General features: G+C 36.6%; 1 protein-coding gene and 1 long non-coding RNA gene across 2 annotated transcripts in view; one reads left to right on the top strand and one right to left on the bottom strand.

Annotated features, from left to right (window-relative positions):
• C3H5orf34 (chromosome 3 C5orf34 homolog) overlaps positions 1-23,496 on the bottom strand; it is a 30,905-nt gene that overhangs the window by 5,839 nt on the left and 1,570 nt on the right. Inside the window, exons 2-11 of the mRNA XM_060007059.1 lie at positions 21,246-21,479; positions 21,004-21,093; positions 18,037-18,680; positions 15,850-15,951; positions 12,236-12,359; positions 6,672-6,763; positions 5,429-5,498; positions 4,599-4,769; positions 4,083-4,177; positions 2,638-2,736 (exon numbers count right to left, since the gene is read on the bottom strand). Of these exons, the coding sequence (XP_059863042.1) occupies positions 2,638-2,736; positions 4,083-4,177; positions 4,599-4,769; positions 5,429-5,498; positions 6,672-6,763; positions 12,236-12,359; positions 15,850-15,951; positions 18,037-18,680; positions 21,004-21,093; positions 21,246-21,440 (1,682 nt within the window). The 5' untranslated portion in view covers positions 21,441-21,479. The remainder of the gene's footprint in view (positions 1-2,637; positions 2,737-4,082; positions 4,178-4,598; positions 4,770-5,428; positions 5,499-6,671; positions 6,764-12,235; positions 12,360-15,849; positions 15,952-18,036; positions 18,681-21,003; positions 21,094-21,245; positions 21,480-23,496) is intronic.
• LOC132422262 (uncharacterized) lies at positions 1,701-23,022 on the top strand. The gene is made up of 3 exons (XR_009518837.1): positions 1,701-1,802; positions 1,944-2,028; positions 22,986-23,022. It is a non-coding gene; the product is annotated as an uncharacterized lncRNA (long non-coding RNA).

The raw sequence follows: 23,496 nt of genomic DNA, 5'->3' as shown, positions 1-23,496 counted from the left end.
CTCTCCTTTGAATTCCTACAGCAGTATGTTAATTAATCATAAACTTCTTTGTAATGCTTTCTCTTGAACTATTTAATTTTCTGATCTTCATACCTAGATAGTTTCTTTGGAGGAGAAGGGATCTTACACATATAGTTAAGACCTCATTTTTATGGAACTCTTAGGGAATGGACGGTCTCCAGGGCCAACTTTTTATACGACTGAATTAGGTGTCAAAACATAATGACTACTTTCTATTAAATTTCTTCTGGAATAGACTACCATTTCATTGTTTTCTTAAGCACAGTATACTAAACATTCTCTTCTTGACTTGAAGGGTTAATATATGAACATCAGCCCTTACCATGTTCCACAGAAACAGATATTGGGGCAACTGGTGTGGGATAGAAGGCTAAATGTACACAAATCCAGCAGAACCTCTTACGTGTGTGTTCTTTGTGTTTTCCCTCATCACTAGATGAAATATGAGCAGTGGCACACAACTAGAAAATAGTGTAACTGGACTAGCTTTGCAAAATTAATGAGGACATTCATGCTAAAACATCTCTTTATTCAAGTCACTAGAAAAGTCTTTTCACAGCTCACAATAGGGTATACGACTTGTCTGCTTTACTGGCAGACAATGGACCATACACAATGGACCACATGCACCTCATCAGCCTGCACTCTTTCCTTGTACTACAGCCTATGAACGGAGAATAAAAGAGACCTTTCATCATTTTAAGCATCCGTAGTAAAAACCTGGATGTGACTTACTCCAAAACCCGCCGACTCTTCATCATTGCAAAACACACTCCCCCTGCCTTTTTTAAACATGAGACACATTTTCTGGGTACACCCAGAACCGTACAAACTACCTTTAATGCTGTCACTCATATGATAAACCAACGTCTTATAAAATATCTCCTGTACTATTTTTTGACAAGCATTCCTATTAAAAAGTTGAACGAGTAAGCTAATAATATAGGGTGAGTTGGAAATAAAATATTGAAATACAATTTAGGTAGCTGTATATTATGTTTACAGCTGAAATACAATTTAGGTAACTGTTTATTATGCGATCTCTTCTCTCCCTTCAACCTATCCACTTTGACAAGAAAACAAGAATCATCTGATTCTGTGGAGATGTCTTAGGCTTTGGGAGGGGAATGGAGCTGTTCAAGTGCTGTATCTCCCCTCCCCACTCCTCAATTCCTGTCTCCCCTCTGCTCCGCGTTGCTTCCACCCATAGCTGCTTTCACCAATCTGTACTTCTCTTACCCCCTCACTTCTCAGTTTGTCTTGACAGTTATCCTCTTCTAAGCTTTCAAATAAAAAGCCTAGCATTTTACAAACTTTGCCAGCTGAGCAATGATGAAGTAACCAATTTTATAGCCATGTACAATTTCCCTTTCTTCCCAACTATGTTTTTTGCTAGCTATTAAGGCAACTTTTCTGCTCCTAAACTGTAGCTGAAGAGCGGGACCTGGAAAGCTGAATCCTTAAGATATCTGGATATTCAAATAACATCTACTGATTTGATTGTACCTCTTTCTCTAAGTAACTTAGGAAAAGGTGATAAGAATCAAGCTTATTGTATATATATTTTTTCACCATGCACCATGCACTAAGACACCTTACAGCTTACTTTATTCTTTTTATTTATTTATTTGGCTGTGCCAGGTCTTAGTTGCGGCACGCAGGATCTTTAGCTGCAGCATGTGGGCTCTTAGTTACGGCATGTGGGATCTAGTTCCCTGACCAGGGATCCAATCTGGGCCCCCTGCATTGAGAGTTCGGAGTCTTAACAGCTGGACCACCAGGTAAGTCCTCTTACAACTTACTTTAATTTAAAGCTTCCTAAATTGTTCCTGATATCCTTCTTTTCCAATATAATCAGATTATACTCTTGCAGTGACACTAACCTTCCTAAGGCTCTTTCTTCCTGTCATTTTTCCATATAGGAACTTGTAATTCTATGAAGTCTGAACTCCTCTATTGATTACAAGGTCTATTCCTATCCATCAGAGTCACACTACACCCAAGCAGGTAAGTGTCTGCTCCATAAAAACTAACTTCTTACTATCTCCACAAGCCAAAATACCCTTTTTTACCTCTGCCCTTGCTTCCTCCCTAAAATGTCTTAATTTCCCTAAATATTCCTTCGGAGCCCAGTTCTAGTCCCCTACACACTGAAAGGCACACAGGAGGGACTGAAATCTTGCTTTATTTGTTGATTTATCAATTAATTTGGGGGAGGCAATTAATATAATAGAAATTATTTAAAAATCAACTTTTCCTGAAAGCTTGTTATGTTAGTCAACATTTTATTTCCTTTAATATTACTAAGATAAAAAAAATATATATCCTCTAAATTTTTCCATAAAGTTTTCAGGATGAATTTATTACACTAAAAGAGTCACCCATTTTGATATGAAGTTTTCAAATCTTCAGATGAAATATACTATGATGAAAGGTAATAAGTGAGATATCCAATTAAAGATATTTTCAAGATTTAAGCTATCAAAACATCATAGGAGTTAAATATATTTAACTAAGTTTTTTTGGGAAAAAGAGTCAGTTTACCTTTTAACATTTTAATTTTTGAGGATTACTTGGCTCTTCTACACAGATTAAGTTTAAAATAAATACAAATACCAGTTTTCTTCCGGAACAGAAGATGAAGGATGTGTAGGCATTTCTTTCTGACTAGTCTGGGTCAGTCTTCTGCACCATGATATTACTGTTGTCACATATCTAGATTGAATACATTAAGACAGATATTTGAAAAACGAACTTGTAGAATATTTATAAAAGCATTTAAAAATTGGAAAAATCATTAAGATGGTTTGGGAAAAAAGAATAAAGAAAAAATTCTAAAGTAGGGCAATTTTTAAATCGTTTTCATTGGAAAAAGAAAAAGCAAGTTTTTCTCATTCATCAGGAATAAGATGATTTACTCACATATATGATTAATAAAGATGAGATTTAAGAATCAGAACACAGGTTAACACTTGGATTTCATTCAAAGTTCTAATACCTAAATTCTCCTTTTAGTTTTTCAAAGTAAAATGAATTTCATTAAATTTTATCATGAAAATGTCTTTACACACAAGACTAAGTGAGCATTTGCTTTCTAAAATTTAAACCAGAACACACCTGTTAATGCACACACACACACATCCAGAATTACATATAACTCATCAAACACACAAAACAAGTATCAAGTTCAATAAAACGAATGATTTGGAGTGACTGGCTGAAATAAATAGTTAATGTTTGCTAAACAGACACTATCTTTTGAGGCAAATTATTCAAACTAGCAATGAATGTTGGAGCATTTAAACCAAAATGCAATAACTCCCAACAGAAAAATAAATTCAAGAGGTAAAAAAAGCAATTGTTTTGTGAACATCCTCAAGCAAAATCACTAACATGTCAAGAACATCACAAAGAGAATGATGATTATAACAAATTACATAAGCCAAAAGAGAAAAAGTATATTCATAAAAAGCTGATCTCAAGAATCTTCTCCATTTTAAGAATAATCGTTAGATAGTTTGTTTTATTTCACTTTACAGAAATAATACATAAGTTTAGTTATTTGTGGCTGTAAGCCTTAGTTTAAATTGGTTAGGGGATTAATTAGTTAACTGGTTAACACAGCTGACCACAGTCCAACCTCCACAGCAAGCCAGTTATATCTATAACACATTTCTTTTGAAAAATCACTAGAATACAAATGGAAATGATTAAAGCTGACCTGATCTATTTAGTTATGCTAGAGACCAATATAACTGTAAACCCTGAAACCTGCTGAGGAATTCCCTGGAGGTCCAGTGGTTAAGACTCTGCGCTTCCACTACAGGGGGCGTGAGTTTGATCACCAGTCGGGGAACTAAGATCCCACAAGCCACACGGTATGGCCAAAACAACAAAAACAAAAACAATGCAGCTACTGAAACCTGCTGAAATGACTTTATGCATTTTCCACATGGAAAAACTAAAAATATATACAACATTTAAATAATGTTTTTATGCTTCCTCTCTAAAAGGAAGTTGTTTACTAACATGAAATTATTTTTTTAATTGCTTTCCAGTACCTTTCATATGGTCCAGGGTGTTGAATCTGAATTAACTGATTTTGTCCATCAGGAAAAGTTAACTTACACCAACATAAATTGAGACCTCGATTTACCTTAAGAAGCAAGGAGGAAAGGAAAGTTTTAGTATTCTAGAACTGAAAAACAAAACCTTCTTTTTAATTAATTTTCAGTTAAAAAAAAAAAAAGAAGTAGACGAATCATTAACACTTTATTTTGACTAACTTAAAAGTTTTGTTTTACATGGGATATGGGTATTATTTAACCACCACCCTTATATAGATAATTATCAAAAGAACAAAAATACTAGTCCCTCTCTCTATAATGAGTTACATTTATAAAAATGACGATTTGTCACATCTTTCTGATTTCTGCTAGGAAATCCAATGAGATCAGTAAAGCCTCTTGACAGATTTTATACTTCAAAAAATAGAGATACTGTGGTACTTCATTTTCTATTTCCACAGATTAAAAATAAATAAATAAAAAATAGATTTCAGTCTGAAGTATAATTACCTGTCTCTTTTCAATAAGAGAGCTGAAATTCCAATTCAGGGTTAGAGTAATGCCATCTAAAAAGACAGCATGTACTTTGTCATCAGAGTATGCAAGAAATCTTCCCACGTTGGGTATGAACGATTCTCTCAAAAGCAAAGGCAGTATATTGCTATCATTTATCCCAGGTACCTAAAACCAGAAAATAAAAATAGCAGGAAAGACAGTTATCCACTAATAAGATTGAAATGATTAATGAACACTGAGGCAACTTCAGATTCTCATTCAGAAGTTGAATATTGTAGAACCCTTATGGATGTTTTGACTTTTCCAGAAGTGGCTACCCAAAAGAGTCTATTGTAAGCAGATTAAGTACTAATACCTTTGGAAAGTCACCATTCTGCTGAACTTTACATAGAAAATGGACAAAGATTAGGAACTACAGCAACATATAGGTTTATAATCAAAGCAGTATAGATACAGAAATCAAGGTCTGAGAATCACTTCCTCCAAGTCAGCATTAAAAAAAATTTACTTTTACAGTTATGGAAATAGAATGAATACTGTAATATGTTTCAAAATAACTATGTTTTCACATACTTCAAATCCAATCAATTCCCCTGTCCTACCCCTCTAAGAAAAAAGAAACAACAAACTATATACAGTAAAAGTATAACATAAAAGCCCAGTTTTGCAGTGTTTATCTATTAAATGGATTTTTTAAATAAACCAGTATTAATATTACAAAGACTTTCTCACATGACTTAGATGAAAGTAATTTGAACTTATATGTATGTATACAAATAATAAAGCAATTAAAAATATCTTGCTTTTAAAATAATTTAAGATACCATTTTCCAGCAGCATATATGATAGTTATGGCTTAAAGAAAGCTTCATCTTGGCACAATGCTGAAGAATTCTGTGAACAAGAAAAATACTACTTAAACATTTGCAAATAATGTCATTTTCCAATTCTAGCAACCCATTCTCACTGCTATACAACATTTTAGGCAAGTAACTCGTTTCCACAAAAATACGTTTGGACCTCTTTCTTCCTTAAGCCCCTAGAAGGGAACTACTACTGTTGCTTCCCTTTGTGCTAATCTTACATAATTAAGGTTATTCCTCTAATTTTTAGCAATGAAATGACTCCAAATGGAGAGGATTTTCAGAATTTGCTCCTTTTTAAGAAGTGACAGATTCACAGCACCTGAAAGGTTTAGCATAGTCTAAGAGTGGTGGGGATGTGAATCAACTGTCCCTAGAAAATCAAATGACCAGTTCTGCTCCTTCAAATCTACTTTAGAAGTTGCTTAAACATAAGTTTATAAAACAAATAATTTAATTCAACAATCCACTTTCATTCCTCTCGGTGCCACAGACTGATTAATGAATTAAAAAACATGAACCAAAGAACCAAACTACAGTTCACCTTCTGTTCATTCTCAGAAATCGTTATTACTCTAGGATAATAACGAAGTATGAAAATTCAAATGTATCATCAAATCTTCAACTTGATTCCAAGGAACAATAATGATGCCACACTTACCTAGAGAAAAGGCACTTATTTTCTTCCAGCAGTTGCTTGCCATATGTGGATGTTTCTCCATATTTAACTTCAAATTTCAAAGCCAGAAGTACTTTTTTTTTTTAAATAATTGGGATTTTGTTGTTGCTGTTCTTTTAATCTTTATTTATTTATTTGGCTGTGCCGGGTCTTGGTTGTGGCACAAGGGATTTTTGTTGTGGTATGTGGGATCTTTAGCTGCGGCATGCAGGATCTTTTAGTTGTGGCATGCAAACTCTTAGTTGCAACACGTGGGATCCAGTTCCCTGACCAGGGATCGAACCTGGGCCCCCCTGCATTGGGAGTGTGGTAGCCACTGGACCACCAGGGAAGTGCCAAGAAGTACTCTTATAATGACATTGTGATCACTTTATTTTATAAATGATGAGACTAGAAAAGTTGACAGATTTTACTAAAGACATTTCCACTGTACCCACCAATTCTTAATCTTATCTGAACCACTAGAAAATGTATCAAGTTTCTCAGACACATAACACTTGATTCAGTTGAATGTGAAGCACTTACCTGGTTGCCTGTTTAATTAGAGAACAAACAGAAAATGGACTTCCTGGTCTATCTGGAGGAAGGTTATTTACTGAATAAGTTTTCTCTTCTCTCTGAAAATTAGTTTAAAAAAGATTCAATAATAAATTTTGGCCATTATTACTTAGCTATTTTTTTCCTTAAAATACGTATTTATACAGTGAAAAGGCAAGCAGTTATTTTAAGTTAATCAATAGCCCATAAAAGGTAACTTTAAAAGGTATTTTATGATGCTTTTCCATTTTCCCTTTTTTTTTTAAAAGTCTAGAATTCCTCCTATCATAAGTTATCCTACTCAAAAATTACATTCTAATAGCCTATAACTTACTGCTCAATTTAAATCTTGGCTGTACTCAAATTAACGAACTAATTTCCCTGTGCATTAACAGGAAACCTACCATAAGCCCCTTTTTCCCTTTAGACTGGAAAAAAAAAAAAAAAAGGCGGCGGTGGCTAAATAGGCTTAAAAAACTGTTTTAATTACTATTTTAATTGAATGACTATATCATTTTCTTGTATTTTATTAATGGAAGAACAATTGCTAGTTTGTGTAAGACAACATTATTATTTACAAGCTCAACTTCTTGAATTAGAAAAAAATGTTGTTTTGTTATTCCCTCTGAATTTCCTTTCTGAGACTCTTTCATGCTAGCGTTTACCAGGACTCTGTCTCCAGCCTTCTCTTCTGATTTCCTGTTTCTTCTTGGGTAATCCCAGGAGGGTCCAAAACTGTGTGCATAATAAATATCACAACAGCAACAACTAACATTTATTAAACAGATGATACTATGTGCTAGGTGCTATGCTATGTAGTTTACAAAGGATTATCTCATTTACTCCTCAAAATAATCCTGAGAGATATGAAATATTAATGTCTATTTTTTAGATAAGGAAACTGAGGCTTGAGGGCTAAGTAGTAGTAGAGGTCTGAATTGAACCACAAGAGAGTGTTGCCCATACTCTACCATCAGTGAGAGAAAATAAGCTTCAAAGTCGGAGCTGGATTCAAATCACAGGTGTGCCTTTTACTACTATAATGATGGGCAGGTTATACAAACTTGTGTTAAGTCTCAGTGCCTACAACCTATGAAATGGGGATACTACCTACCATCCACATTGTCCCGAGGATTAATAAAATAATACATATATAAAGCAACTGGGACAGAATTTAGTCTATAGTATGGTACTCAAAAAATAATCTCTCCTCTTTTATCCTGGACTGTAGACTTGAATATCTAAATATCTACCGGATATTACAAAGACATTTCAACTTCAACATGTCAAAATGAAATTACCTTTCCTTCAAAATCTGCATTTTTTTTCCCTCCCTCCTACTTCATATTTACCTCTGGTATGTCAATCATTACATGTTATTCCCTCTTCCTAGAACTCAGCTCCCTCCCTCCATCGCCTCCCTTTGTCTGACTAACTCCTACTTTTCCTTCAGCATCAGGGAAGCCATTAAGGAGGTCCCATACGCTAGGTGAAACCCCCTAGTTATGTCTACAAGCACAGAAAACCTCTATTCCTGCTTCTTGGTTTCCATTACAATTGCAATTTAATGTTTTATACTTAATGTTGGTCTTCTCTGCTAGAATGGAGCTTCGTGAAGGTAGGGGCTGAATCTGTTTTGCTGACCTCTGTATCCTCAGCATTTATGAGCACAGTGGGCTAAGTCACATGGTAGGCACTCAAAATATCACACCTTAATTATTTATGTCCTTCTCTATCGGATACTGAGTCCCTCGAAGGTTCTTGTCTTTTTCCACTGCCTAATTTCATCAATTCTAAAATGCTTATTTTTCACAATTTAACCTCTCTGAAATAAAGATGCATCTTACAATTAAGAGTTTCTTTCAATTACTATCAGGCAGATGGGACTGAACTATAATAGAATTTAAATCTTTTATGGAAATCTCTTGGTAAGTTCAAAAAATGCCATCATCAATACACTTTCGGTTTAAAAATTTTTTTGGTTTAATCCAGTGCCTGGTACCACCACTCACTGATTAATTCAATAACTTGGCATCATTTTCAACTCCTTCCCCATCCCCAATATCCCGTTCAGTCATTAGTTCTGTCTCCTTAATATTTCTTGGGTCCATTCGTATCTTTCCATTCTCATTACCACTGCCTGGCCCTAATACTTCCTTCTCTGCACTACTATACATGTCTTCTAACTGGTTCTACAGCTTGAAGTGCCACTGCTTCCCCATCTCAGTTCATCTTCCTCTGAAAAGACCTAACAAAAATATGATGTCACTTCCCTACTTAAATCCTTCAGTGGCTCTCCAAAAGCAATAGGGTTTCTCATGCTCCATTAGTGAACTGGCTCAACTTGGTCTAATCTCTTCTGTGGACATATCCCCCACCATTCTACCTCTGTTTTAGTCTACTACAGCCTACCACAGCATTTTCATTTCCTTCAACATTCCATACTGGCCCCAGACTCTTGCCTCCAGTTAGATGACATTTATCTACTGTTCTATGCACTAGCAAAATAGTGTGTTGAACAAGACAAGGCTTACCTCTAGGTGGGTTAGTTAGTAAACAAACACTGATCAATATGAAAATGTCACAAAGTACTAAATGCCAAGAAGAAAAAAAGAGGAGGGTACCTTGATAGGGAGTGTCATAAGGTAGCTTCTTTAAGCTGGATAGTCAGGAAAAGCTTCCTTGAGGAGGTGGCATTCAAATAGAAAGTCTAATGACAAAAGGCCAGCCATGCAAAGAGTTGAGCAAGAACAGTGTTCCCTTAGCTATATGCTCCTCTAACATCCATCCCTCTTTTGCATAACTCCTCCTGCCATGTCTTCCTCCAGAAGGCTTTCCTGGAGCCTCCCAAACAGGGTCAGGTACCCTTCCTTATGTGGACCCAAGGCACCAAGCGTTTATCTCTATGGAAGCACTGTCAGTCCCTGTCAATCTTTCCTCTTTAAATTTTTAATTATACAAGCAATGATACATTACTACATTTTGGGGGGGGGGAAGAGTTCAAAAATATAAGATTTCAGCCCCTCCCGACTCTTCCTCCCTCACAAAATCCCAGATTCCTCCCCAAAAGTAACCACTTCAGTTTAGTTTTTATCTGCCCAGATCTTTCCCTGTGCATTTACACGTGTATTATATACAGTAATATAATTGGGTTTGGGGTTTGTTTTTTGTTCTTTACACAGAAGATATCATTGTACATCTTCTCATGCAACTTTTTTTTCACTCAACAGCATTTTGGAGATCTTTCAGTATCTGTCTTTCTATGCGTCTACATCTTCCTCATTCTTTTAAACTGCTTCCAACATTCCCATGACCTGATCACCACAGCTTATTTCACCATTTTCTACTGATGAACATTTAGATCACTACCAGTTTTTCACTACTACAAACAAGACCACAGTCCACATCCTTGGCCATGCTTCTTTGTATATATGTGCTCATAGTTTTCTAGGATAGATACCTTAGAAGCAGAATTTCTAGCCAATTTTACTTGGTATTATCAAGTTGGCCTTCATGAAGGCTGAATCAATTTACACTCCAATCAACACTATGAAAGCACCCCTTTCCCCCATACCCTTGCTGGCAGTAGATATTATCAACCTTTTGACAATTTGATGAGTGAAAAATATTATATCATTGTTATTTTAATCTGCATTTCTTTGATGCAAGTAGTAAAGCTGAACATGTTTTCAAATACTATGGGTTACATGGCATAATCATTCTTATCCTTTGCTCATTTTTCTGTTAGGTTTTTTTCTGGTCTTTTTATTAATGATTTATAGTGTACAATATTTTCTTCCAGGCCTTTGTCTTTTTTACTTTATCTAATTTAACAGAAGTTAAATATTTAAAATTTAACATACATTTAAAAATTTCAAGCTGATCAAACTTTCCTTTATGCCTTCTGGTTTTGTGTATTGTACTTAAGAAGGCCTTCCCTATCACAACACTATAAACACTGTCCTATTTTCTTTTAATAAATATTAAGTTTGGTTTCTTACATTTAGCCCTTTAATCCACCTGGAATTTATTTTGGAATATGGGCTAAAGTAAGGAGCAAACAATTTTACTCCCCAAAGAAAGCAAATTGTTTCTAAATCTTTTCACTCAAGTGGACAGAGAAGAATGAATGTGCTGCTCCCTGGGGTCTGAGTGTGTGAAGCCCACAGCAGCCCACCACAAGGCACAGCTAACTTGTCTGGAAGTTTTGTTTTATCTCCAAAGCACATGTGATACGTTTGCTTCAGTATAAAAATTATCACCCCCTCCCCACGACACCTTTGAGTAAAACTGAAGCTCCAGGAAGATGTTCTGTATTTGCCTTGTAGTTGTTTGAACTCTCGATACATAGCAGTCAGTAGTGTGGATGTATATGCATACCCATTCTATTTGCCTGTTTACTGAATCATCTCATGCACTACACACGTGCGTGCGCGCGCGCACACACACACACTACTGGTCATGCTTTCATCTCATTTGCCTGTTTGCCTGACTGACTGACTACTAGACTGTGAACTCTTGACTGCAAGAACGCTTCATCTTTACCCAGTGCTTAACAGAGTGCCTGCCTATGAATGTTCAATTAATATTTATTGAATAAATACTTTCCTACAAATAGACTTCAGCAGGGAATCTGCTCTAATATATGCTAAAATATTTATGAATAAAATGATACTTGGGATTTACTTAAAAATAAATAGGAAGTGGAGGGGGCAGTGGGAAGTATAGATGGAACAAGCTGGGTAATGGGTACATGAAGGTCTGTTACGCCAGTCTTTCTGCTTTTGCATATGTTTGAAATTTTCCCTAGTTAAAAAAAAATCTGCTCTAGTTTTAAGTCTTCTTCCTAGCAACCGTGATAATCTTATCACTCAAATACTCTGTAATAGAGAAAGAAAACGTATTATGTTCCATCCTGCGAAGCAAAGCTGTGTGATACTATAGTAATCCCTATAAAAGGGTGGATTTCAAATGTCAGACTGGGAACAAGCAAATTTAGACTATCAACAAAATTTCCACATGATTACATTTTGGTCTGATATATTAAATAGATCATGTTATGTTTCACTGTTTTCAACAACAGAATGATCCTGTTCAATGTTCTAATTGTATATGAAGATTTAGGAGTTAAGAGGTGTTTTATATATGCAAGCACTTGTATGTGGAGAGAAAAGAATGTGCTTTTTAATATGCAAATATTAATTCAAAGAAGTATACTGATTCCAAATAATATTGCTGGTTTTAGTGTTTCCTATTGATAAATTCTATGACAGAAGAAATTTAATTTCTGATTTAAAAACAAACTGCTTAGGCAAATGGATGACAGAATACTGGATGAGAATACAGCAAAAATAAGGCAGTTAGTAATTACTGTGCCAATGCTGGCAGTAAGATTATATTAATTCTCTAGACTAAGAAGTAGTAGCAAGAAATTTTATAGAAGATCAAATTTCCTATATATATATATATATATATATATATATATTCAGAATTATTTATAAACAGCCATGTACCAAAAATCTTCTTGAGCTGAGACCTCATTGTCAACTTACCTCTTCTGATCCTTCTTGAATGGAATAATATATAAAATAGTTTCCCAAATAAGCTCCTTCTGATTTGAAAACAGATCCATCTCCAGGATAAACCTCTATTGAGTTCATATTTTTGTGGGTAAGTCTAAGGAAAAGAAATAATCATTAAAAAAATATTTTTCTCATTGAGATTAACATATAGATGATGGCAATCATATTAAAAAAAAAAGGTAGTATGAGGGGTTTTTTTGCCTATCTAAAAAAAACGGATAATTTCATACTCTGCACATCAAACAGCTAAATTAATTTTTCTGAAAAAAATAAACAGAACACCCAGAATTGGTTAATGTATCTATTTCAACTAAGCTCAACTTCTAGAAGTCAGGCATCTTGTCTTATCATCCTGGTATCCCACTGCCACTCACAGTGGCTGGTACATTATAGTCAACAAAGCAATGCCCACTGCATAGGAGTTAAATATGACAACTCCAGAGCCTAAAAATAATATTATTCTGTAAAAATGAAACTAGTAGAATCAATACCTGATGGATGAGGTTAGCCATGTGTAAAAGGAGCCACCCCTAAGAGAAGGTGACTGTACCTGGAGCAGCCAGGTACAGTCAAGGTATTGGGTATATAATTCATAAAAACTTAAGCCAAGTCAATTTTATCGAAACATATATGAAGAACATATTGTCAGAAGGGGTGGGTTTAGGTCTCATTTGTTTATTTTTGTTTTTATTTCCATTACTCTAGGACACAGATCCAAAAAGATATCACTGCAACTTATCTTTTGAACACTCTTTGGAGTGTTCTGCCTATATTTTCCTCTAGGAGTTTTATGGTTTCCAGTCTTACATTTAAGTCTTTAATCCATTTTGAGTTTATTTATGTATATAGTGTTAGAGAATGTTCTAATTTCATTCTTTTACATGTAGCTGTCCAGTTTTCCCAGCACCACTTATTGAAGAGACTGTCTTTTCTCCATTATATAGTCTTGCCTCCTTTGTCATAGATTAATTGACCAGAGGTGCGTGGATTTATTTCTGTGCTTTCTATCCTATTCCATTGATCTATATGTCTGTTTTTGTGCCAGTACCATACTACTTTGATTACTGTAGCTTTGTAGTATAGTCTGAAGTCAGGGAGCCTGATTCTTCCAGCTCCATTTTTCTTTCTCAAGATTACTTTGGCTATTTGGGGTCTTTTGTGTCTCCATACAAATTTTAAGATTTTTTTGTTCAAGTTCTGTGAAAAATGCCGTTGCTAATTTGATAGGGATTGCAATGAATCTGTAGATTGCCTTGGGTAGTATAGTCATTCTAACAATGTCGATGTTTCCAATCCAAGAACACGGTATATCTTTCCATCTGTTTGTGTCGTCTTCAATTTCTTTCATCAGTGTCTTACAGTTTTCGGAGTACAGGTCTTTTGTCTCCTTAGGTAGGTTTATTCCTAGGTATTTTATTCTTTTTGATGTGATGGTAAATGGAATTGTTTCTTTAATTTCTCTAAGTTTCTCTAAACCTAATTAAACTTAAAAGCTTTTGCACAGCAAAGGAAACCATAAACAAAACAAAAAGTCAACCTATGGACTGGGAGATTATATCTGCAAATGATGCTACTGACCAGGGATTAATTTCCAAAATATATAAACAGCTCACACAGCTCAATATCAAAAAAACAAACAACCCAATTAAAAAATGGGCAGAAGATCTAAATAGACATTTCTCCAAAGAAGACATACAGATGGCCAACAGGCACATGAAAAACTGCTCAACATTGCTAATTATTAGAGAAATACAAATCAAAACTACCATGAGGGTGCTTCCCTGGTGGCGCAGTGGTTGAGAGTCCGCCTGCCGATGCAGGGGACATGGGTTCGTGCCCTGGTCCAGGAAGATCCCACATGCCGCAGAGCGGCTGGGCCCGTGAGCCATGGCCGCTGAGCCTGCGCGTCTGGAGCCTGTGCTCCGCAACGGGAGAGGCCACAACAGTGAGGCCCGCGTACCGCAAAAAAAACAAACAAAAAAACCCCTACAATGCAGTATCGCCTCACACCAGTCAGAATGGCCATCATCAAAAAGATCACAAATAACAAATGTTGGTGAGGATGTGGAGAAAAGGGAACCCTCCTACACTGTTGGTGGGAATGTAAATTGGTGTAGCCACTATGGAGAATAGTATGGAGGTTCCTTAAAAAACTAAAAACAGAGTTACCATATGATCCAGCAGTCCCACTCCTGGGTACATATCCAGAAAAGACGAAATCTCTAATTCGAAAAGATACATGCACCCCAATGTTCACAGCAGCACTATTTACAATAGCCAAGACACAGTAGCAACCTAAATGTCCGTTGACAGATGAATGGATAAAGAAGATGTGGTATAATATACAATGGAATACCACTTGGCCTTAAAAAAGAATGAAATAATGCCATTTGCAGCAACATGGATGGACCCAGAGATTATCATACCAAGTGAAGTAAGCCAGACAGAGAAAGACAAGTATCATATGATATCACTTACATGTGGAATCTTAAAAAACAAAACAAAACAAAACAAATGAACTTATTTGTAAAACAGAAATAGACCCACAGACATAGAAAAGAAACTTGTGGTTACCAAAGGGGAAAGGGCAGGAGGGATAAACTGGGAGTTTGGGATTAACATATACACACTACTATATAAAAAATAGATAACCAACAGGGACCTACTGTATAGCACAGAGAACTATACTCAATATTTTGTAATAATCTCTAAGGGAAAAAAACCTGAAAAAGAATATATATATATATACATACACACACACATACATATATATATACACACACATACATATATATGTATAACTGAATCACTTTGCTGTACACCTGAAACTAACACAACATTGTAAATCAACTATACTTCAATAAAAAAATTTTTTAAATAAAAGTAACAAAAACAAACAAAAAAAAAAGAGAAAGGGGTGGTTTTCATGCAGGAAAAGGAGACCCCCAAAGAACAAAAATTTCACAGATCTCTTCTAGCACTATTTACAGAAGTGAAACTCTGAATCTAGCCAACACTAGTATTCCAGTCACTAGCGAGGTGTACTTTGTGGTAGAATAGGGATAATTCAATAGAATAGTGCAGACACAGAGGAGACATTCAGTGAATATTTGTGGCATGAATGGTGGCTGAAATCTCTTCTAGGCTAGCTAACTTCTCCTCTAATTCCATGCTCAACACGCATCCTTCTGGCATGACTAATTCAGATGACTAGATCCCCTATTGCTTGGAAGGGGTATCCTAAATAACTGGCAAAATATTTCATTCACAAGCAAAACTAATTCCTCATTGGCTTTGGAGTTGTCACAAAAATCTTGTGAATATGGGTAATGTGAATTAGTCACAAGACATCTATGTGGACTAATAAAATTATTAATTAAATTTTATTCAGTTTTAATTAAATTTAAATTTAATTTAATTTAAATTTTATTAGTACACATAGAGATCTGTAAAACTCAGGGCCAAACACAGGAGAATGGTGGCCCCAGGCAAAACTGTACTCACGGGGGAGTCTATCCACAAGGGTAGTCCTATACCCTCTGTGACATTGCTAAATAGCTCCAAATGCAACACAAGTGCCTTACCTATAGGTGATACCCTTGTACCAAACCACTTTCACTAGTTCAGGATAGGAATATTCTTCTTCAACAAACTGTCTCTGTGAAAGTGAATCACAAAACTCCCACCTGTGAAGGACAAAATACAAGCTATTAATTCTGGTTGCCTAACATAATTACCTTTAGAAGTGAACAGAACAGTGCTACTGTAGTAAGATTTATTTCTTGCTTAAGTCATTAGATCAAAGAAAAGTAAAAATTAATATGAAAGTGCATTAATGAAATTTAAAACTACAGTTGACCCTTGAACAACATGGGGGTTGGGGGCACTAACCCCAGTGCAGTAGAAAACCGAGTACGGTTATCTCTGCCTCAAAAACAAAGGAGTTTATAAATGACTCACCCGAGGGCAGGAAGCTGAAACAGTCTGGATAAAATCAGCACTCAAACCCTAGTTCTGTTGATTCCCCAAATTGTGATCTCTAATCGAACACCAACTTTCCCCCCATACTTAGTTCATTTAAAGATCTGAAAAATAAAAATACAGCACTATATTTATTGAAAAAACCTGTGTATAAGTGGACCCACACAGTTCAAATCCGTGTTGTCCAAGAGTCAACTGTAATCTTATTTTTCATGTATTTTTCTTAGTATTTTTAATAATCTCATTATTGAATCTCAGCATAAATACATAAATTAAGTTTCACTAACCTGTAAAATTTAGGATTCAAACAATAAATATTTACTGAAATATCTATGGTGAGCCAGGCACTGTGCAATACACACTATGGATATGACACCCAAGAAAGCAGACATGGTCCCTGCCCTCAGTGGAGATTCTATCTAGCAGGGACATAAAGTAGTAGATACTGAACATAAAGAAAAGAGAATTACTGTATGCTATGGGATTGTATAGAGCCTAATCCAATCTAGGGACTTCAGAATAATGACCCTAAGGAAGAAAGGCTTATTTATGCTAAGACCTGAAAATGAGCATAAGTTAGCGAGCTGAGAGAGATAAAAGGAGTGTTCCTGGCATGGAAAGAGTAGGTGCCGTGGTAAAAGAAAGCTTGGGCAAGAATTCTATGGACCGCAAGAAGTCCAGTTTAGCAAGAGTAGAGAAAGCAAGGGCAAGAGTGGTGAGGATTACAGACCCACGAAAAGACCATATAACAGAAGGCCTGTTAAGCCATGCCTAAGGATAATGGATTTCAATCAAGGCCAGTGGCAAGTTATTGAAAAACTGTTAATTTAGAAGCATAAATCTCTTTTGATGTGTACTTATAATACCGGAATTCCCAATTCTAACTACATAATCATGACAAGGCTAAAAATCATTCCCATTTTTTGTTTCCAATAACAAATATGTACTCAGAAGACTGCCTGGGATCATATCCCAATTCTACAAGCACTAGGTGTGAGACTGTGCTTGAGTTATTCAACATTTCTGTGTCTCAAGTTCCTCTACAAAATGGGGTTGATAATAGTACCTACCTCATAGGGTTACTATGAGGACAAAATAGGTAAAGTATAACATGCCTGGCACAAAGTAAGTGCTCTGTGTTAGCTATTATCATTATTACTACACTACTTATGCAGAGTTCATGTTACAAATCTATAACCATTAGGCTATTCATTTCTTAGTGAAGGTAAAAGGTCTGTACCTAGCCAGCCAGAAGCCTCTCCATGTTTATCCCTGTTGAAGATGGACATATTTACAGTCAGTTAACCAAAGACAAGGGTGTCCTCTGAGGCTATGTATGAAAGAAAGAACCCATGATCACACACGTCAGGTCCATGCTCCAGCAACAGAACTAACAGGTTCCACTGAGCAGCAGCGGATGCTTCCCAGGGCTCGCTCCCACAGAGCTCTGTGCCGTCACTTACCACACTTTAATAATCTTTTCAGTGATAGTGACCCTTACTAGACCCTAAGCTCCTAGAAAGCAGGGACTCTTCATCTCTACAGTCTCCATGCTTAACAAAGTACCCAGTGTAGTCAGCCTTCCACCAACATCCAATGCATGGATGTGAAGTAAGAAATATAAGCAACACATTAGCCGGGGACATTATTTACTATCCGTCACAAGCAAAGTTTTAGATCAACTGAACTTTCCTTATGAATGGTATCAGATGATTCCGAAAGAAAAATGATCCTTAGGTAGGTCTGGTTCTGACAAAAGCATTAGGACAAATAAGTCATTCTTCCATTACCTGTGCAGGTGTGGGACAGGACAGCTTAGTAACAGGGCCCTGGGAAGAACAGAAACTTCTTTTCCTCTTTCCTCAGAAACGTCAGAAGTTAAAATTCTCTTCTGGGTGATATCTGCATCAGTTCCAGACATATTGCTGATTTTATTATGAAAACGAAGTGCTAAAGACAAAGGATATTCCCATTCCTCCGGACAGGAGGCCACTGACCAGCACTGCTTTACCCACGTGTATACACACGTGTCTTTTGTCCCAGGTGAAGACAGTGCCTCCCTCCCTTCAGTTCCATTTACACAACTCTTCTCTAAAGGTTCTTTGGATTTCGTGATCTGATAATAAAGTTCATTTTCTTTATTCTTCAGTCTCTGTCCTGAAAAACTTCCATATGTACAGATTTTGCCAGCTTTTTCAACTAGTTTGTCCTTTTTGGCTTTATTATTTTTTTCTGACAGTACTATAGATGAGTCTGGCTTCTGGCTTACTTTACACAAAAAATGTACTGTAAATTCATGCTGAGATTTGGGCAGGCAAAGGTATGCGTGACCGTCTAAAGATGATATCTTCACGGTGTCACTCTGCATACATATCATGCCACCATCAGTATCAAGATCGGGCCATCTTACTTCTGAGATGTCAGTGAAGATACGCTGAGTTGAGGGGAGAAAAAGGGATGGTATTTTCTGTTAACAGTCCAATTTTTTCCATACATTTGATACTTACATATTACTTAAGAAAGCTCTTAAAGTTTTGTGTTCTACTACCTAGAAAGAATGAAAAATGTCAGCCTATATATGGTTTTCCAGAGAGCACTTGATATTGTTAAGATTATTTCTTAGAAAAGTAGACATAAAACACACACACACACACACACACACACACACTCTGACAAAAAGGACAGAAAAGAAAAATCATCTTGGTTATATTTAATGTTAAACGTATTTTGATTTAAAGTGTACACTGCATCAGAGATAAATAGATTTGCAGCCCCTCTCCAAAAGTCTACTCTGAAAAAGAATATAAATGAGGGAAGACCAGCACTACTGTATGAAAAGCAATCATAACCTAAATGGTATGGAACCAGCATAACAATCACTGACAGAACGATTTAGAGAACACAGAAACAGACTCAACCGTATCTCAAAATGTTACATACGATAACATAAGGTTTTCAAAACAAGGGGGGAAAGGGCGAATTACATATTTAATAAATGGTACTGAAATTATTGAACAGCATTTGGGAAATGCTACCTCAAAGGATTATCACATGGACTAAATAGGATAACATGTATAAGGTACTCGTCCTACATAGCGCCAGGTACAGCACACACTAAATTCTGGGTGCCTTAAAGGGTAACATTTAAAAAAACCGAATTACTCAAAGGTAAACTGATCTGGACCAACAGCAAACAGATTCATAACAGGTAACAGTGCCTGTTGCATCTTTTCATATAAGATAAAAATGGCAAGTGTCACATAACAGTCTTTTAATCAGTTAAGCTTTTGCCAATTTACACATTTCACCTTCCATTTATATAAAACCTTAGATTTACGAAAACTACTGTCAAGAAAGCCTGGTAAATTTACAGTGCTATCTATGTGTACAGATGTTAGTGTGCTAAAATTAAGGGAAGTATTCATACCATTTGCAGCAACATGGATACAACTAGAGATTACTGTACTAAGTGAAGTAAGTCAGAAAGGGAAAGACAAATACCATATGATATCACATATATGTGGAATCTAAAGTGTGGCACAGGGCTTCCCAGGTGGCGCAGTGGTTAAGAATCCACCTGCCAACGCAGGGAACACGGGTTCGAGCCCTGGTCTGGAAAGATCCCACATGCCGCGGAGCAACTAAGCCCATGCGCCACAACTACTGAGCTTGTGCTCTAGAGCCCGTAAACCACAACTACTGAGCCCACGTGCCACAACTACTGAAGCCCATGCGCCTAGAGCCCATGCTCTGCAACAAGAGAAGCCACTGCAATGAGAAGCCTGCGCACCGCAACAAAGAATAGCCCCCACTCGCCACAACTAGAGAATGTCCGCGCTCAGCAACAAAGACCCAATGCAGCCAAAAAGAAAATAAATTAAAAAAAAAAAAAGAAAAAAAGAGTCATGTACCCCAAGGTTCATGGTAGCACTATTTACAGTAGCCAGGACATGGAAGCAACCTAAGTGTCCATTGACAGACGAATGGATAAAGAAGATGTGGTACATATATACAATGGAATATTACTCAGCCATAAAAAGAAACAAAATTGAGTTATTTGTAGTGGGGTGGATGGACCTAGAGTCGGTCATACAGAGTGAAGTCAGAAAGAGAAAAACAAATACCGTATGCTAACACATATATATGGAATATATATGGAATCTAACACATATATATGCTAACACATATAAATGGTTCTGAAGAACCTAGGGCAGGACAGGAATAAAGATGCAGACATAGGGAATGGACTTGAGGACACAGGGAGGGGGAAGGGTAAGCTGGGACGAAGTGAAAGAGTGGCATGGACATATATACACTACCAAATGTAAAATAGATAGCTAGTGGGGAGCAGCCGCCTAGCACAGGGAGATCAGCTCGGTGCTTTGCGACCACCTAGAGGGGTAGGATAGGGAGGGTGGGAGGGAGACGCAAGAGGGAGGGGATATGGGGATATATGTATATGTATAGCTGATTCACTTTGTTATACAGCAGAAACTAACACAACATTGTAAAGCAATTATACTCCAATAAAGATGTTAAAGGAAAAAAAAAGGCAGAGAGAGAAACTATATAACTTCTGTGTCTCAATGTACAAAATATCAAAACACCCTAGTCTGTGGAAATATATAGGCCTGTGTTCTATAGCAACATGTCTATGCTCAAAGTGTCATGAAGAAAAAGACTAAATATTAAACTACCTGTTTGTAATTACTTGTCCTCAAATATTTGTTTTAAAAATGAAGTTTAAAAAATATTACCATTTTCCTTTCAGAAGGTATGATGCTTTCAGATAAAAAAGGGCAAGTAGCAAAGGAGTTACGGAAATCTAGGGCTCGCTGTAGCTGCTCCTACAAAAAGAAATACAAAGTAATTTAAAAAAATGATTTGAAAATCAATTTAGAATGACAGTAATCCGGAATACTAACTACTTTCCATATTCTGGCCACCTCAACAATATTTTAGTATTAAAAAGAGTAGTTTTTGTGTCATCTTTACTTACTCGGTACGTGCTAATAACAAAGTGTGTCCTTTGGCGAATTCTTTCTGGTTGTTGTAAAGGATGTGCTGAAATAGGAGGTGCTTTTTCAAATAAAAATTCAGAGCCACAGGGAGAAAGCTGCAATCTGGAACCATCAACATATTGTACCTCCACTGAGTCATCTTCATAAAGTACTATTTGCACTTCAGCCGCCATTATTGTGACTATGGCTAAAATGTCCTTCCAAGGCAAAGGCTGAGGAAATAAGAAATACAGTAGCACCAAATAGTTCTCGTCATGTACAAAAGTTCTATCAAAATAAGTGAACATAAGCAAAACACAAAATTGCCATTGCATTTACTTTTGTTGAATGAAAAGTGATTATCTTGCTATACACGCTTATGTGATCTGAATGCCTTCATTAACCCCAAGGGCTCTACTTCAATGTGGAAGATAACTGAGAGGGAGATGGCCCACCAAGTTATAAATGCCCTTATCATTTTAGTAGCTTTAGTAGCATCTGAAGTTTAACTTCTGAAGATTGTATGCTCAGTATCTCATTTCAAATAACAAGCAAATTCCATCTTCGCAAAAAGAATACATCAAATCATTTGTAGGACATGTAAAAGGCAGGCCAAAAGTAACTATTAGGCCTAAGGGAAAAGAACACCTGGATTCTTGCCCCTAGCCTGGCATTAAGGAAGTAGATCCATGTCACGACTCAGAAAGCTAATTAACCAGCTAGTGTCTTAGATTCATCCTTATTTCATTGAATTCAATTTTCTCTTCTTTACCTCTGAAATGTCTCTGTATTTTCACTTATGCTTTCCATATAGGTGTGACGGAAGAGGAATGGAGGGCTGGGTTCCAACTCCACTAGCTCATAGCTATAAACCACAGGTTGGCTGGGTTGGTTGTTTCCTTATTTGTAAAACGGGGGTAACAGGATCGTTGTGAGGATTAAATGAGACAACATGTATGACAGTGCCAGTAGTGTGAATGTTGCCTTGTAGGAGCTCAGTAAATTTTATGATTCTTTCTAAAACTAACTCCATCCCCTTCTAGGACATCATCTCCTTCTGTTACTCAGGTGATAAAGTTTCACCTGTCAGAAAAAAAAAACTTTCCATGGATACCACTTTCCCCAGTTTACCTCTATTTCCTACCAATAAACTTCTCAGGTATAGTATCCACTCAGTGTCAGCTTTCTCTCCCAACAATCTTCGATGAATTGCAATCCAGCTTTCTCCTCCACCTCTTTACTGAAATTGTTTCACAACGGTTACCAGTATCTTCCTATACCCAATGACTTCAGTCTTCACCCTACTAAACTGGTCAACGTGTGACAATGTTGTCTATCTTCCCTTGCACCAAACTTCCTTTTCCTCTGCCTCTTATTTTTTTAAAAAAAGGGTGGGGGGTGCGCCATGGTCCCTCCTCCACCACCCCATCTATATCTATTGCTCTTTTTAGTTTAATCATTCCTTTTCTTCACCATTCTCTCAAATCAAGGATTCATCAGCACCTGACCTTAGTTAGTCCCCATTTCATCTCTTCTTACCAGATACACCCATGTTGCTTTTATGCCCACCCTTGCTTTTTAAAAAAAATCTTACCCCTTTTCAATGTATATAATTAGCTACATATGATATAGCCTATAATCTTTTGCAGAATATGTCAGCACATAAGTAAATATTAAACCAATATTAAATGATCTCTCCTGAGGAAATTCACACAACTTTAATCATTTTCTTTCTCTAGAGAACTTCCAAATCTACCTGACCTCTCTCCAGAGCTTCCAGTTGCCTGCAGGACCTCTCTTCATGTCCCTGTTCCACAGATACATCAAACTCCACATGACAAAAATGGAACTTAATCACTCCCACCAAAAGCAGACTTCAGTAATACCCCCTAATTCACTTTCACTCAACTCCCTGGAGGCCAGTCTACAAACGGTAGCTAGAGGGACCTTTTAAAATAAAAATGAGATCTAACCCTTCTTGACTTACAACCCAACATTTGCACTTAGATAAAACCTGAATAATTTTTTTTAATTAATGTATTTTATTTATTTATTTTTGGCTGCATTGGGTCTTCTTTGCTGTGCACGGGCTCTCTCTAGTTGCAGCGAGCGGGGGTTACTCTTCGTTGCGGTGCGCAGGCTTCTCATTGCAGTGGCTTCTCTTGTTGCGGAGCACAGGCTCTAGGCACGCGGGCTTCAGTTGTGGCACACCGGCTCAGTAATTGCGGCTCACGGGCTCTAGAGCACAGG

Source organism: Delphinus delphis, chromosome 3 (genome assembly GCF_949987515.2).
Source record: "Delphinus delphis chromosome 3, mDelDel1.2, whole genome shotgun sequence".
Taxonomy (NCBI): Eukaryota; Metazoa; Chordata; class Mammalia; order Artiodactyla; family Delphinidae; genus Delphinus; species Delphinus delphis.
This window is presented reverse-complemented; position numbering and strand designations above follow the sequence as displayed.